General features: G+C 37.6%; 1 protein-coding gene across 6 annotated transcripts in view; it reads left to right on the forward strand.

Annotated features, from left to right (window-relative positions):
• Nucleotides 1-15,710, forward strand: part of PACSIN2 (protein kinase C and casein kinase substrate in neurons 2) — a 75,079-nt gene extending 59,369 nt beyond the window's left edge. For 2 of the 6 annotated variants that reach the window (XM_032189566.1, XM_032189542.1), the window contains exons 5-11: nucleotides 591-766; nucleotides 5,209-5,329; nucleotides 6,280-6,285; nucleotides 7,404-7,528; nucleotides 8,197-8,313; nucleotides 9,261-9,457; nucleotides 13,885-15,710. In XM_032189566.1, coding sequence (XP_032045457.1) covers nucleotides 591-766; nucleotides 5,209-5,329; nucleotides 6,280-6,285; nucleotides 7,404-7,528; nucleotides 8,197-8,313; nucleotides 9,261-9,457; nucleotides 13,885-13,997 — 855 coding nt within the window. In that variant the 3' untranslated portion in view covers nucleotides 13,998-15,710. The remainder of the gene's footprint in view (nucleotides 1-590; nucleotides 767-5,208; nucleotides 5,330-6,279; nucleotides 6,286-7,403; nucleotides 7,529-8,196; nucleotides 8,314-9,260; nucleotides 9,458-13,884) is intronic. The other 4 variants (XM_032189543.1, XM_032189546.1, XM_032189544.1 and 1 more) reach the window with 4 other exon arrangements.
• The last annotated feature ends 690 nt before the right edge of the window (nucleotides 15,711-16,400 follow it).

The following is a 16,400-nucleotide window of genomic DNA, read 5'->3' on the forward strand; positions in this document are numbered from 1 at the left end:
AGATGCTGCTCTGTGATCTGGGAGGCTGATGTTATGTTGGGTGGGATCTTTTAATTCATGTTTCTGGTCTATTGCTGTAAATTAGTCTAAAGTTTGAGGTTCAGTTTAATAGAGCTCACTGGGTATGTGATTTTATGTTCACAGGAATTTATGCAACAGTATTCTCTTCATACCTCTCAGCGTACTATGTGGATTGCTGAAGGGGAAATGCTAACATTCTGAATTTATTTGGAGATCTTTAAATAAGACCTGTAACTTGAAAAATTGTTTACTCTGTTATACTTTGTACCTCCTTTGTTTTTTATCGTTAGTGTTACATTAACATTTGTCATGGTTTCTTTTGAAAAGCTGGAGAGGAGGCCTAGAACTGTATTATAATAGTTTTGTATTTTTTTTTTTTAGATAACTTCAATAATTTTGTAATTTTGTTAGATAACTCTCATTGGGATCTAACACAGATTGAAGTTATAAAAAGAGAATGCAGTTTGGGATCTTCTAGTCTAAGCCTTGTCCATTACTATATTGAGTCTTGGAGGATGGTAATAAAATATTGCTAATTATTTTTTTCCCTTTTTTTCCTCCCTCCCCAGACAAAAGAAAAGTATGAAAAATCACTTAAAGAATTAGATAGTGTGACACCTCAGTATATGGAAAACATGGAGCAGGTATTTGAACAGTGTCAGCAGTTTGAGGAAAAACGCTTACGTTTCTTTCGAGAAGTGTTACTGGAAGTTCAAAAACATCTTGACTTGTCTAATGTTGCAAGGTAAAACTGTGTAAGACCTTAAAATTAACACTAACGAGCAAAAAAATATTCAATACATCAAGTAGATAAGTTTAAAACCTGAATTGTTTCTACTTTTCTTGCTTCAATTTGCTTATAGTGTAAGAGGACCTTCTTTGTTTTGTCCACGATCAGACTTGCATCTATCCCTAGCATTTGCTAGTCTTATTGAACTTTATTAAATGAACTAGTAAGTCTTCATCCTTGATGTATTTTCATAATCAAATGTGTACCAATTTGAAAATATTCAGAGCTTAAAGAAAATGGATCAAGGACTGGGAAAGGAGAGTTTTGTTGTGTTATGTCTTCAATGTGTATTGGAGAACAAACTAAGTTCAGCCCCACAAATCTTAGTGCTGGCACAAAAAAAGGGGTGATGGGGCAAGAATATATATAGCTAGCAATAGGTAAGAGCAAGATCACTTATTTCGGCATTATCATCATTTTGGTTTGCTTCAAAGTTCTTACTGTTGAAAGCAGTTTCTTTTTCTCTGAGAGAAAGATAGGATTGTCATCCATTTGAATTCAGTTTAATTGCATTGAAACAAACAACAGATCAGAAATAAATAAGAAGTGGTTAACTTAAAAAGGCAGGGTGGGGAAAACTGCAGAAGGTGAGCAAGTGGAGGAGCAGTGGTTTTCCTTTTAAGGTACTTGGGAGATTTGGGTGTAGTGTCTTATGGTAAGTTAGTAAGGTGAAAACAAGGAAAGGAGCTATTAGGATAAAACTAGAGACAAAGCAACCGTAACTGTTTATTTCACTATCTTGCTCTCTTTGCATATAAAGAGATAAAAAGAGTAAAATAAACTCCTAGAAGAAGGTTTGTGTTTTAACTTTAAGACAGACTGATAAAACTGAAGAGCACAGTCCAGAAAGTAGTCATGTCTTGTTTTCTGTGACTGTAGATGTCCAGTTGGTTGTTGATTTGGGTTAACTGATGAGTCATTCAAACAGATTAATTCAGTTTCTCAAAATGCATGCCTCTCCATTGCTTAAATACATTCAAAGAAACTCCACTGTAGTCAAATACCGCATACATGTTAGTCAAAATATAGAAATTTACAAGTTTGGTAATACATCTTAAGAGATACTTTGACTCCTTGATAATGTAGCACTAATGAATTGTAAGTCTAGATTTTGTGTGACTTGACCTGGAAGGATTTCCACAAATTCCCTCTAGCTTGAGGATAGACTGCTAATTTTGTGTCACATTTGAGCATTGTAGATGTTGTGTTAAGACCTCTTTATACTGTGTGGGTTCCATATTGCACCATATTTTATTTTTTTTTTTAAAAAGTGGGGGGGAGAGGGGAGAGTTGTATATGTAATCACAGCCTGTAGAACAAATATATCACATACATGGTTTGGGATCAAAATTGTATCTGTAATGTGGCTTCTATTCTATGAATAATTTAAAGTTACTAGAATTCAATGTGGCAAATAATAATTAGACTCAAAGATAGGTAAAAGCAGCAAGGTTCTTTTTTCTAGTGTTTGATATTTTAAGTAAATAGTATAATTAAAATCAGAGTACCTAAAACAGTAAAAGCCATTAGCAGGTATAAAAAATAGACGCTTTCTTATGCATTTTAAAAACACATTTCAGAATCACAGAATTTTCTAGGTTGGAAGAGACCTCAAGGTCATCGAGTCCAACCTCTGACCTAACGCTAACAGTCCCCACTAAACCATTTCCCTAAGCTCTACATCTAAATGTCTTTTAAAGACCTCCAGGGATGGTGACTCCACCACTTCCCTGGGCAGCCTGTTCCAGTGCCTCACAACCCTTTCAGTGAAGAAGTTCTTCCTAACATCTAACCTAAAACTCCCCTGGCTCAACTTAAGCCCATTCCCCCTCGTCCTGTCACCAGGCACGTGGGAGAACAGGCCAACCCCACCTCGCTACAGCCTCCCTTGAGGTACCTATAGAGAGCGATAAGGTCGCCCCTGAGCCTCCTCTTCTCCAGGCTGAACAAGCCCAGCTCCCTCAGCCGCTCCTCGCAGGACTTGTTCTCCAGGCCCCTCACCAGCTTTGTCGCCCTTCTCTGCACCCGCTCAAGCACCTCGATGTCCTTCTTGTAGCGAGGGGCCCAAAACTGAACACAGTACTCGAGGTGCGGCCTCACCAGAGCTGAGTACAGGGGGACGATCACCTCCCTAGCCCTGCTGGTCACACTGTTCCTGATACAAGCCAGGATGCCGTTGGCCTTCTTGGCCACCTGAGCACACTGCTGGCTCATATTCAGCCGACTATCCACCATCACTCCCAGGTCCTTCTCTGCCTGGCAGCTCTCCAACCATTCCTCTCCCAGCCTGTAGCTCTGCTTGGGGTTATTGCGCCTCAGGTGCAGGACCCGGCACTTGGCCTTGTTAAACTTCATGAAGTTGACCTCAGCCCATCGGTGCAGCCTATCCAGATCCTCCTGCAGAGCTTTCCTACCCTCAAGCAGATCGACACACGCACCTAACTTGGTGTCATCTGCAAACTTACTGAGGGTGCACTCGATGCCCTCATCCAGATCATCGTTGAAGATATTAAAGAGGACTGACCCCAGCACCGAGCCCTGGGGGACGCCACTAGTGACTGGCCTCCGACTGGACTTGGCTCCATTCACCACGACTCTTTGGGCCCGGCTATCCAGCCAGTTTCTAACCCAACGAAGCGTGCGCCAGTCCAAGCCAAGAGCAGCCAGTTTCTTGAGGAGAATGCTGTGGGAGACGGTGTCAAAAGCCTTGCTGAAGTCAAGGTAGACCACATCCACAGCCTTTCCCTCATCCACCCAGCGCGTCACTCTGTCATAGAAGGAGATCAGGTTCGTCAGGCATGACCTGCCTTTCATAAAGCCATGCTGACTGGGCCTGATCGCCTGCTTGCCCTGCAAGTGCTGCATGATGACTCTCAGGAGGATCTGCTCCATGAGCTTTCCTGGCACTGAGGTCAAACTGACAGGCCTGTAGTTTCCCGGGTCTGCCCTCCGGCCCTTCTTGTAGATGGGCGTCACGTTTGCTAGCCGCCAGTCGATTGGGACCTCCCCCAATAGCCAGGACTGCTGATAAATGATGGATAGTGGCTTGGCCAGCTCCTCTGCCAGTTCCCTCAGTACCCTTGGGTGGATCCCATCCGGCCCCATCGACTTGTGCACATCTAAGTGCCGTAGCAGGTCACCAACCAGTTCTTCATGGATAATGAGGGCCACATCCTGCTCCCCATCCCCTTCCACCAGCTCAGGGTACTGAGTATCCAGAGAACATCCGGTATTGCCGCTAAAGACTGAGGCAAAGAAGGCATTGAGCACCTCCGCCTTTCCTCATCTCTTGTAACTAAGTTTCCCCCCGCATCCAGTAAAGGATGGAGATTCTCCTTAGTCCTCCTTTTTGTGTTGATGTATTTATAGAAACGTTTTTTGTTATCTTTAACGGCAGTAGCCAGATTGAGCTCCAGATGAGCTTTGGCCTTCCTAATTTTGTCCCTGCACAGCCTTGCTACTTCTTTAAAGTCCTTCTTAGTGGCCTGCCCACTTTTCCAAAGCTTATAAACCCTGTTTTTCCTCCTAAGATCAAGCCACAATTCTCTGTTGAGCCAGGCTGGTCTTCTTCCCCACCAGCTCGTCTTTGGGCACGTGGGGACAGACCGTTCCTGCGCCATTAAGACTTCCCTCTTGAAGAGCGCCCAGCCTTCCTGGACCCCTCTGCCCTTCAGAACCACCTCCCAAGGGACTCCACCAACTAGTGTCCTGAGCAGCTCAAAGTCAGCCCTCCGAAAGTCCAATACAGCGGTTTTACTGGTCCCCTTCCTGGCCTCGCCAAGAATAGTGAACTCCACCATTGCGTGGTCACTCTGCCCAAGACAGCTCCCGACGATCACGTCCTCCACCAGTCCTTCTCTGTTTGTGAAGAGAAGGTCTAGCGGGGCACCTCCCCTGGTAGGCTCACTAACCAGCTGCGTCAGGAAGCTATCTTCCACGCTCTCCAGAATTTAACTCTGTTTCAGGTTTGAGATTTTAATTTTTATAATGAATCATAATTCTAATTGAATTAAGAACTGAGTTTCACAGAATGTAAATGTAGCACAAAAACAGTTTCTACTGTTGCATAGACAAGCTTTTAAATTCAAGAAACTTCAAGATTGGCATTTGATGTTAACATTCCTACTTAAATCTTACTGACAGCTAATTAAATTGCTTTACAAAACAGTAGTAATACTTAAATCTTGTAAATAAGGATTTTTTTCACTGAACTTTTAGCAAGTTTGTTACTGTTCCTTTTTTACAGGCAGTTAATAGCCTGTCCCAGAGAGCTTTTAAATGTCTTGCTGTAATTTTTTTCAATACTATTGTGAACTTTGAACTTTTTTATTAATATGGTTAGAGGATTTGCTGTTTCTAAATGGTGTACTAAATTTGAAGACAAATTTGTTTTGCAGTTACAAAAATATCTACCGTGAACTGGAACAGAACATCAAAACAGCAGATGCTGTTGAAGACTTGCGGTGGTTTAGAGCTAATCAAGGTCCAGGGATGTCAATGAATTGGCCTCAGTTTGAGGTAAGATCAGAGTAATGAAAGCCCAGACTTATGTCTGGTTTTTATGTCCTTGCTTTTTGTCACACTCCTTTCTGGTGAAACTCTTAGATTCAGACTTACAGCAGTGAATTTTGTTGTTTTTACAAGCCCTAACAGTTTTTATTTTCTTGATTCCATTGGAGTCCTCACTGCCTCTACTTTTGGAGGTGATTGTATCAAATACCAGTTTAAACAGAAAAGGGTGAGAAACTTTTTTTTTTTTTTTTTTGGAAGCTGAAATCATTAGTAACCCATGTTTTAGTTGCTGTACCTCTGACATCTGTATATGTGATTCTCCCTTTATAGTGTCACACTTCAATTTTGAATCTCCTTGTTATCACTTAATGGTCAAGTAGGCAGCAAATACTATTGAAATAGGTTTAAGTATTTCAGTTCTGAAAACTTTGAAGCCTTTAACTATTTTGTCCGATACCATTATATTAAAAAAAAAAAAAAGTTCCACCTTGCACCAGTTAATTATACTGCTGAATACCATTTTCAAAAGAAATAAAGCTTTTGAGGAATGTTTTGCTAACTCAGTGTAGGAGAAACAAGTATCAAAATGTATCAGTGAAGATCATACTAGTGGAGTATTGAAAGGCTGGAATGAATTTCTGACCAGAACCATGGGATTAATTGAAATAATTTCTGGGCATTAAGTTAATAGAATGGAAACCTCAATTATGGAGTACAAAGTATTCTGTTTTAAACGTAATGGAAAGTATCACTTTTAAACATTGAATAACTTCAGATTTGGAGGTTTGGGGAAGAAAACTCATACCAGTACTGCAGTATTTCTTTGCCTGAAGCATGGAACTACAGTTACTTCTGTGTGGGGAAATACAATGTTTGTGAAAAAGCATGGTAATTATCACAAAATTCTGTTGTTACTATTTTTCTAATCGAGTGTTTTTTCATTTACATGCTACAAGGATGACGTAAGTAAAACAAAGTCATGATCAAACAAATATGAAATTGCATTATAAACTGCAAATATACTTAGGTCAGTAATCTTTAAATTGAGGTGACTCAGAAATCCAGTATGTATTTGTATGAGGTTAAAATAATAAGGTGCCTTTGAAAAGTTGGTCAGAAATCACTTAAGACTCACCATGCTACATGTACAAACCAGTAATAGCATCTCGCAAAATCTTTATTTTTTCTTAATATTTCACAGGTTATTTTTTGCATTGCAAATATCTCCTGACACTTTTTTGAAACTTATTAAGGCTTCTGAATATGAAACATGCCTAAGTGTAGGATGTTTACTTGTGTCCAGTTAGTTCTCTGGTGCCTGTTTTATATTGGTATGCAGCCTAGTTTGACTGGAAAGGTATAAGTTCTGTTCAGATCTCATCATGCCTGTCCATTTGCCTTCTGAAACTTGTGAATGTTTCAGAACATCAAGGAGAGGATGCTTAACAAATGACATCACGTTTTGTCAACAATTGTGTTGATTTGAGCCTTGACTTTTTTTGGATGGCTTTTAAGGACAATAAATTTACTAGATCTGGAGTGCAGTACTTTAAGTATTTGCTCACATTTCAGGGACAAGAGAAGTTCTATGCAATGACTTTAAAAAAAAAAAAAAGCTCCTTTATCGGCCAGTCCTGGAGCGCTTCTTGAGAAGTAAACCTGTTATGTAAAGTAGATTGTAATGCTTTTTAAAATTAAATGTACTTGTAAAGTTAGATGTCTTGGCGTTATTTGAAACAGTAAAACTTCTTGGTACCACTTTGAAAGAGCTGCACTGATCAACTCCTTAGACTTCTCCAGTTGTCTGTCATATGTCTGGTATTTTAAGTCTTTTCAAGGTGTTCAGAATGCTAAGCAGGGAAGTACAGGTCACTCTGGTATTTGTGAGTAGCACAGGTATCCTAGCATTGTTAGGATGGATGAGAACTATTATAGAAACATTAAGAGTAACTTACCCTTACAATAACTATTTGTACAGCTGTATGTATGAATGTATGTTCCATAACTCAGTCTGAAAAATTAAATATGATTATTAATTGTTCAATTAGGTTGCTCAATCACTTTTTGCGTTCGTTTTTAGGAGTGGTCTGCGGATCTGAATCGCACTCTCAGTAGAAGAGAAAAGAAGAAGGCTTCTGATGGAGTGACTCTGACTGGTATTAATCAGACAGGAGATCAAGTTTCCCAGCCTAACAAACATAGCAGGTATTTTTTTTCATGCCTAAAAAGACTAAACAGAAAGGACTGTTCAATATTACAAGCTATACAGGATCAAAAAGCCAGTGTACAACTAAACATTACTCACCTGTGAGCATTTTTAAAACAGCTTTCTGCAGCTCACAAAATATTTTGGGAATTATTCTCTATTTCACATTTCTCTTTCCACTGTGAATTATAAGAACCCAAATTACATGAGTAACTGAACTCAGTAGTTAATCTGGGAGTTAGTCTGTTGCTATTTTCCCATCTCTAGAAATGACATTTTACTTTGAAATCTTAGTCTGAAAAATGTGTAGTTGCTTCACAATTCTGGATGTCATTAATACATAACTGTTAGCATCAGCTTCCTCAGAAAGTAATGAAACTGGGTAGAAAAATAGCACTGCCTTTTATTGCAGGCAGTAAGAAAAAGAAAAATTGTGGTCCACAACAGAAATTCTACTTCTGGAGGAAATGTATCATATGTGAGACTTCCAGAACTTTCTAGGATCTTTCACTACACTTGATGGATAGTGTTTTTTTTTGTTGTTCTTTTTGTTTTTTTTTGGCTGGAGAAGGGGTCTGCTAAGAAACTACTTAATGGGACACCAGTGACAGTGTGTTTACCCTTAAACAGATAGGGTCACCATAATGCTCTTTCTTTTCCAAATTAGCAGTCTTAGTGTCCAGAGTAACACAGTGCAGTCAGTACAATCAAGTTACAATCCCTTTGAAGATGAAGAAGATACTGGGAGTACTGTCAGTGAAAAGGAGGACAATAAGATCAAAAAGTTGGTGAAATGTTGTTTTCTTAATCGTTTTCACACTTGCACTTTCTCTATCCAGGGTTTTCAGTTTTTGGTTTCTGTAACACTATGCTAGTTGGTGCATGAAGTCCTTTTAAGAGGTTGTGTAAGCACAACACTGTAACTTAACTTGTTTTTCCTAACAGATGCCACATCTGTTGCCTTGATCTTCTTTGGTTCGAAACTACTGGGGTTATCGGCAGTTCCTAACAGAACTGCCGTTGCTTTTTTCCTTCCTTTACCAGTCCTATAAAATGTTGAAGTTGATGGGTTTTTCTAATGAAAGTGCTTTGTTTTCTGGATCTTTACTGCTGTGTTCTCTTGCTGAACAAGTCTGCTTTTATGATTGCTTTCTTTTTGTTTAGGACTTTCTCAGACAGCTGTCTGTTGCTTCAGTATGCCTACCTAGGGATATCGTATCACTGTCTTAAATGGCATGTGCATGCTCAACATTGAACACTTTTTAAACAATCAAATTGTTGCTCTATAATGAGGCTTTTATATTGGTGATTGCAACATACAAAAAGTTAAAAGCTACTGTAGGGGTCCACAGAGAGATGGGAGATTCTACAAAGCAGTTTAAATACCTCATTTTTCTCATCTGATATCTGAACAGCTTTTACCTTTCTAGAATAAATAACCCCATGGATTCTACAAGTTTCTTGTTAGAGAAGTTGCTGGAGTTTATGGGAAAGTTGCCCTTCACTTTTTTCCTTTTCGCTTTTTTTTAACTTGTAAAATGTATTGTAAGAATGTGGCTTTACTTATTTTTCTGATTAAGGCATTGCCAGCTAAAGGTAGATAAGATAGAAATAAAGCTTCAAAACAGGGATTTACAGAGAAGTTTAAGCTTAACTAGGGGAACTGATATGTTGGGGTGTTTCTAATCTCCTAATCAAGGGCAGAAAAAGTAATTTAAAAATTGTTTTTAGTGTTAGCAGCTATGAAAAAAACCAAAGCTACCCTGCAGATTGGTCCGATGAAGAGTCCAACAATCCTTTCTCTTCCACTGATGCAAATGGAGATACCAATCCATTTGATGAAGATGCTTCTCCTGCAATGGAAGTGAGAGTGCGTGCACTCTATGACTATGAGGGCCAAGAGCAAGATGAACTCAGCTTTAAAGCTGGTAAGTGTGCAGCATTCTCTTAAAGCATTTCAAAAGAAGAAATGGGACAAATAAGGAGTTTTTCTCTTCAGCATTTATTTTCTGAAGTCACTTGTCTCTCTGAATGTACAACTCCACTTACAGGATCCTATCTAGCCCCTGTTCTTCCTGATAGCAGTTCTTGGTATCCTGTATTTGGAAGTAATGAATTCTAATCTGTTTGGAAGGTATTGATATATCTGTTTGGTATACTCCCTTCTTACTGTCTTTGTGTTAAACAAAATGGTGAGCTGCAGAACTGATAAACTCATCTCCTTTTCTTAGTTGGTGATAGCAGAAGCTGTTGCTTTTAGCTGTGCACAGATCCTGGCCCCAAAGTTCTTTTTTGAAAAAAAAGAAAAGATTACAGCACCAAATCTTAAAACAATAAATAATACCTAATCAACTGGAAGTACTCTCTTTTTGGTCTCCAATTTTTGACATTGCTGACGTGTTTTTTGTTTGTTTGTTTTAGTTGAAAACTTACGGACAGAATTTTTTCCTTTCACTCCCTCTGGTGTACCTAAGCATAGTAGCTCTACTGTATTTATCCAGTTTTGTCATCTTTCATTATGTTAGAGTACACTGACTTAAACATCTCCTTTCTTGGGATGACGTCTTGTTTCCCTTGAGCTTTAAAGTCTGTTCCTTTCTTTGCATTTTACCTCCTTGCTGCAGTTGAGAGAACAGAATAGAGGCATACAAGTGACAAGCCTGTGTGACGAGAGACACACAAGTGATAGTATGTTTCCACAATACAAAGTTGTCAAAAGGTTGTGGTGGTTGCATGCCATGGATGCTGCCGCCTCCAGTTTGTATAGGCTAGTTCTTCCAGAAGTTGTGTGCTGAGTGAGTGCCTGAACATCTTTCTGAGCACAGAAATAGGAAACTTTTTTTCAGTTTTTCAGTCTGTACAGCCTGAAGGCAGTACCCTCTAGTGGTGGAAGGTGAAATCTATACTTTTTGACCATGTAACAGGCTGTTGTTCTACTGTCTTGCCTAGAACTGCACGTTAAAAGTTTGCTAAACAGGAAGGTAGAATAAGATTGCATGAGTAGATTAACAAAAACAGAACTTTGGTTTGTGAAAATGAGAGAGGCAATCTATTTAATCATGTCTCTTCTCCTTTGCTTGTTGCTTACTTTTTTTGTCCTGTAATGACTGACGTACTTGTAGAGGACAAACAGGATTCAAGTGTTGAAAGGTCTGAGAAAACTTTTTGTTCCACTTCCCCTTTAGCATTCATAAGAATTATGCTACTCTGCACCATCTGCAATGGGTCTTAGATGTTGCAGCTCAAAATCAGTATAGTAAACAAGTCAATGATGTAGTCAGTTATGTAGTCAATTGATGTGATCAATGAACTGTTAAACTTTCATTTTGCTTATGGGGGGAGGTGATACTCAAAACTGAATACAAATGCAGATTATTTATAAAAACAAATCACCCCATAAAACCCCAGAACCCTGGTGGTACTCTGTCCTTTCACTCTTCCCTCCTCTTTTAATAGTGAAACTCTCTACTTATGGCTTTTCTTTTTTCATAGACAAGTAATATGTGGACTTCCAAAGAGGAGGAATGGGTTGGTTTGGCCTTTAACTTTGTTAAATTATACCTTGACAGAAGAACAGTAGTAACAAAACATCTGGAGCTTTCTCTGGAATGTACAGAAGCTAAAATTATTCTTCATTCTGTAGACTTCAGCTGCTCATTTTTTCTCAGCAGGGGAGGGACATAAGCTAATCTTGAAATGTATGTATTGTGCCTGTAAAGTCAATCTGGCATTCCAAAGGCTTACAGTAATGAGCCTTTCCATGGCAGAACTAGGCAATGTTTGTATACACAGATGTAATGGTTAAGTACAAAGTTAGACATTCTGTACCGGCTGAGTGACTTGTATTAAACCACTTAAACCATGTGGTTCTCAATGGGGGCGGTCCGTAAAAATAAAGTACAGCATGTGTGAACTGTAAGAGGTGTTTGTAGGTTTAACTTAAAAATAGCTTAATGCCTTTTGAAGGAAGAACATTAAAGTACTTTATAACACCAAAGTATATGACTACATCAATCAGAAGAAAGGGATCATGCTAGGCGGTGAGTCCCCTTACAGGAGCTGAATTACAGAATGACTATAGGCAAACGTATGTAGTTTTTACACACAAGTATTAGTGTGACTATGTAGACACTGAACGTGCAATAAACTAAGTAAAAAAAAAAAAAAAAACAAAAAAACACACTTGGTCAGGCAGGAGCCAGTTTAAAACATAATCTATTTCTGTGTTCCTGTGTGGACTATGCCTAGACTCTAAGCAGCTGTCAGCACCGGTGAATTGGTGAATTCATTTTGCAGATCTGTTTAAACGTATGTGGATATTTTCCAATTGGATTTCCTTGAGTATTCAAGAAATTTGCCTACAAAGCCTTTACGATCACTTCTGGGCACATGCTGTAGCATATATGCACTGTGTGGCATCCCTCATATGTATATTTTTTTTTCAATGTTTGAAACTAACCTTTTTATTAGTGGATTACTTCATACATGTTTTTCATTGGCAAACAGCTGTGGTAGGCTTCCAAAGAGCAGAATTTACTATCCATACTTTGAGAGCCTTTACAATCCCATAAAAGCATGGGACGTAACTGTCTAGTGTATGTCTAGCGCTCTGCCATGATTGAGAATAAATAGCTACAGCAAATACAAACCATGCAATGTTATCAAAACACGATAGTGTACACACTATTTTTATTGTAGTTGTAAAGACTTTGTTATAACTCTGTTGTGCAGGTAATTGTCAAAAGTGGCAATGTTTCAACAGACCTCCAACTTCACTAGGTTTCCAAGTCCTAGCTGTACAAGTGCAATTGCATGGATGCTTACTGTCAGTGTGGCATGGATTTGATTAGGCATTGATTTCACTTAAAAATACACTTAATAGAAGTGGCAAGGAAGTTTGGAATTGTACACTCTCATTCTGCGTGGCTAGAAATAATCATGAAAAAAATGTAAAATGTCTCCATAAGCCAACTACAATACAGCCTACAGTGCTAAATATTTGTTCATAGCATTCTTTTATTTGTTATCTGGTAGATCTGCAAACTAGAGAAGATGGAGCTTTAACCTTTTATAATTAACAGGGCAACTATAGAAGATGCATGAAGTTCATCCATTTCTAACTCTCTCTCTCTCTCTCTCTCTCTCTCTCTCTCTCTCTCTCTCTCTCTCTCTCTCTCTATGTATATATATATATATATATTTTCCTTAGGCTATTTTTTGTTCAAAATAATATTAAGACTTTTTTAGTACTTCATGTATTTACAGCCATTAGGGACTGGTTAATATCATCAGCATATATTTCCTTTTGCTTACTAAGATGAAACACAAAACTGTTGTATGCAGAGAAATAATTAGATGCAAATAAGTTGCATGTGGGGAAATAATTCCTAGGTGGTGTGGCCTTTTTTTTTTTCATGGTGGACCTTCATATGTTTATAGACAGGATCTTGGAGTCTACAGACACTATAATATCTAAGTATATCCTGAGTGAGAATGTAGAAGATTAGACATGCGCAGTGGTCAAAAAGTGGTTATGTTTATAGTTCATAAATGTCAGGATGAATAATCGGTGTTAGCTCTTGCTGTTTAAGTTAAGAATCAAATTGAGTTACTTTTTTTGAGCTAGAACTCTACATCATCTTCCAGCAATATAAAGCTAGAGCAGTAAAAGTAGTTCTATCCCAATATTTATCTCTTAAAAAGATGAGGAGTGGAAAGATGTTGCAAAGAGTAAGGTGTTAATTTCTTTAAAATCTTCCAGCATCACAGTGGTGTACTGAAAAGCTTCAATTGTAGTTTAAGAGAATTTTACTGCCACTTCTTAATTTTGTAACATCTTACTCCTTATGTTCCACCAACTCTTACACTAGCAAATATTGACAGTAAGCCTGATGAAACATTTCACTTGTGCTGACGTTTTGTTGAGTCATCAGTGTAAGATTATTCTTTTTTGCTTAGAGGTAATTTTACTATCCACAACTATCTTTGACTGTTCATACTTTTAGATATAAGGGAGCCTTCGATCTTGTAGTGAAATAACACCATGTATAAGTTGAAAAAAGTTGCATTCTTTTATTGTGTTTAAAATGCTATTCTTGAAATTGTATTAGTGTAATGTTTTAGTTTCAAAGTAGCTCCCTTCCCCCTCTTTTCTTGAAACTGGGGGCCTTTCATCCTATATGTAAATCTGTGGGTGGTATTAGTATCAAAAGAATGAAGAGCAGAGAAGTTTTCTGCTGGTACCTTAGGTGAGCAGGGGAAGAAAAGTGGACACTTTAGAAATTGTTGTCTTATCTTTCTGTTGGTGTTACTTAGAGGGTTACAGATTTATTAACAGTGCTCCTTCTTTTTGCAGGGGATGAATTAACTAAAATGGAGAATGAAGATGAACAGGGTTGGTGCAAAGGACGTCTGGATAATGGACAAGTTGGTTTATACCCAGCAAACTATGTAGAACCGATCCAGTGACAAAGGACAAAGTTAATATAGAAGTATTACAAAAGCTTTGAAGGCCTGTACAGTATATATTTAAAGTGAGAGGAAGCTGAATGATGTATAGAGTGTATATATTTTAATGGAAAGGAGAGACAGCTTGATATTGAAATCATAGCGATTTAAAGACAAGTTACAACTATTTTGATGTTTTCAGAACTTGTACTCAATGCAGTGGAAAGGGGTTAGGTGGAAAAATAATGATAGGAAAAATACTACTTAAGCTTTCTCTTCCCACATGGTCTGTTATTGTGAGTCTTAAAAACTTTTTTGCATTTTCTATGCTTGTGCCTCATCCTACCCAAGGTATGTGGCTTATGCTGACTTCTGTTTAATCGGTTATTTTAAGTGACCTTCAGTAATTTGCAACTTGAATTTTTAAGGTTATCATAGTTAATTTTCTATTTGTTCTTAGAAATGTCTGAAAGATGCAGTATTTTTTTATTTAAATGCTATGTAGTTAAGCACCTTTTTGTATGCTTGATCAAATAATACTTAAATTATGACATAGATTTAGTCAACAGTTGACTGAATGAAAACTCTTTCCATGTTGTAGTAATCTTTGTTTTCAGTGTGGCTTGAAGCTGTAAAACAAATACTGTATTTAATAATTATCTGTTACAGAAGGTTATTTGTAGCAGGTCATGGGTTGGGATTCTGTTATGAATGTTGTTTACGTGGTTTGACACTTAAATGAGTTTTCCACCTAGATTTTAAAGAGCACTCTATAAACAAAAAAATAAATCATACATAAGCCCCGGAATACTAGCTATTTCCAGCATGTTTGCAGGGAAAACAAACAAACAACAACAACAACAAAAAAAAAACTCCTTTTAACTGCTAATGATTTTTGGGTAATTTGAAATGTTAAATCTGTGAAGACTAATTTTTTTGAACAAAGATTGTAAAATAGACCATAATGCTTTTATTAAGAGGTTATCTGTTGTGTATATGTATATATAATTTGACATTCCAAAATATAAAGAGCATTGCTATTAGTTACAAAGCCTTTCAATGTGGATAAGATTTAGACTGGCTTAAGAGTTTAAATTATAGGTATATTTAAATCTGCTCTCCTGCCATGTTCATTACTGTACTATAGACAAAGTATTCTGTGATTTAGATTTTTGGAAGTACAGTAAATACACTAGCATACTTAAAATCTGTATTTTGGATAAATATGTGGGTCAAAAAATAAACTAGCATTAGTCCTTACATGGATTATTGTAGCAGAACACTGTAAAAAAAAACAAACTACATTTGTTTGCAGTTGCAACTCAGTCATCTGTAATCCTGTCAAATAGTATGGCATTTGTGACATTTAAAACTGGGTTTTAAATTACAGCAGATTTGTGTTTAAAAATCTCAATTATCAGGTGAGTAGATATGCTACTTTAGGAAGCTACACTGTAATTAAACTAACAAATCTATTTTGAGGTAACTATAAAACACTGTTGGTAGTTTTGAACCTTTTTTTTGAGCTTATAGGTATATTTAGTCAACATTTTCAATGAATCAAAATGTGCAAGCTTAGAAAGTGGATGTATGTATGTGTCTGTCAAGGAAAACTTACCAACATAATTGTTCATCCACAAGATGGTTACTGAATTTGTCAGGAATTACTGCTTTGGGTCTCTGTATTGTAATATATTTTAGAAAACAATAAAATCTGTTAATCTCTTAAATACACAGAATGCATTCTTCTTAATTTTTCATAGTATGTGAAAATACTCTTATGAAGTAAATAATGCATTTCATTGCAGTTCAAGATGACAAAATGTATATTGTCTAAAAGAATCATAAAGAAGAGTATGCAGTTAATAGTGTTGTGCTGTTAACAAGAGGAGGTGCAGTGCACAGGGGCTCTTTGTAAGGAGACACTGCAGCGAAATGCTTATGGAAGAAGAGGAGATTCATGTCTTTTGTGATTATGTGAAATCTACTGTGAGGGTGCTTTCCCTGGTATGGTCAAGTCTGATATAGCTTGGGTGAGCAGCTGAGCTTTAAAAAAAATAATAATACATGAATCTTTTCTCTGTGGGCTTTTGCTGACTGGTAGTGAATAATATAGTGGTTCTTGTAATTGCTAGCCAGAAGTTTTATTTAGTCTCCCACATCAATACTGTATGTGTATCTTTTAATCTAAATGAAGTACTACTGCTGGTTGTCAGATTTAGTAAAGTAACCATAGAATTGAAGAGGAAGGGACCACATGAGGTCCCTAGTCCAGTGTCTAATTTAAAGCACAGTCAACTCTGCATTCAGGCCTTATAGCTGGTCTGGAAAACTTCCAAGGACTGACTCCTTAAGTTCACTGTTCAAACTGTTACAGTGCTTAATTATCCTTATTGTGTTGTCTACACACACACGTACACACAC

Source organism: Aythya fuligula, chromosome 1 (genome assembly GCF_009819795.1).
Source record: "Aythya fuligula isolate bAytFul2 chromosome 1, bAytFul2.pri, whole genome shotgun sequence".
Taxonomy (NCBI): Eukaryota; Metazoa; Chordata; class Aves; order Anseriformes; family Anatidae; genus Aythya; species Aythya fuligula.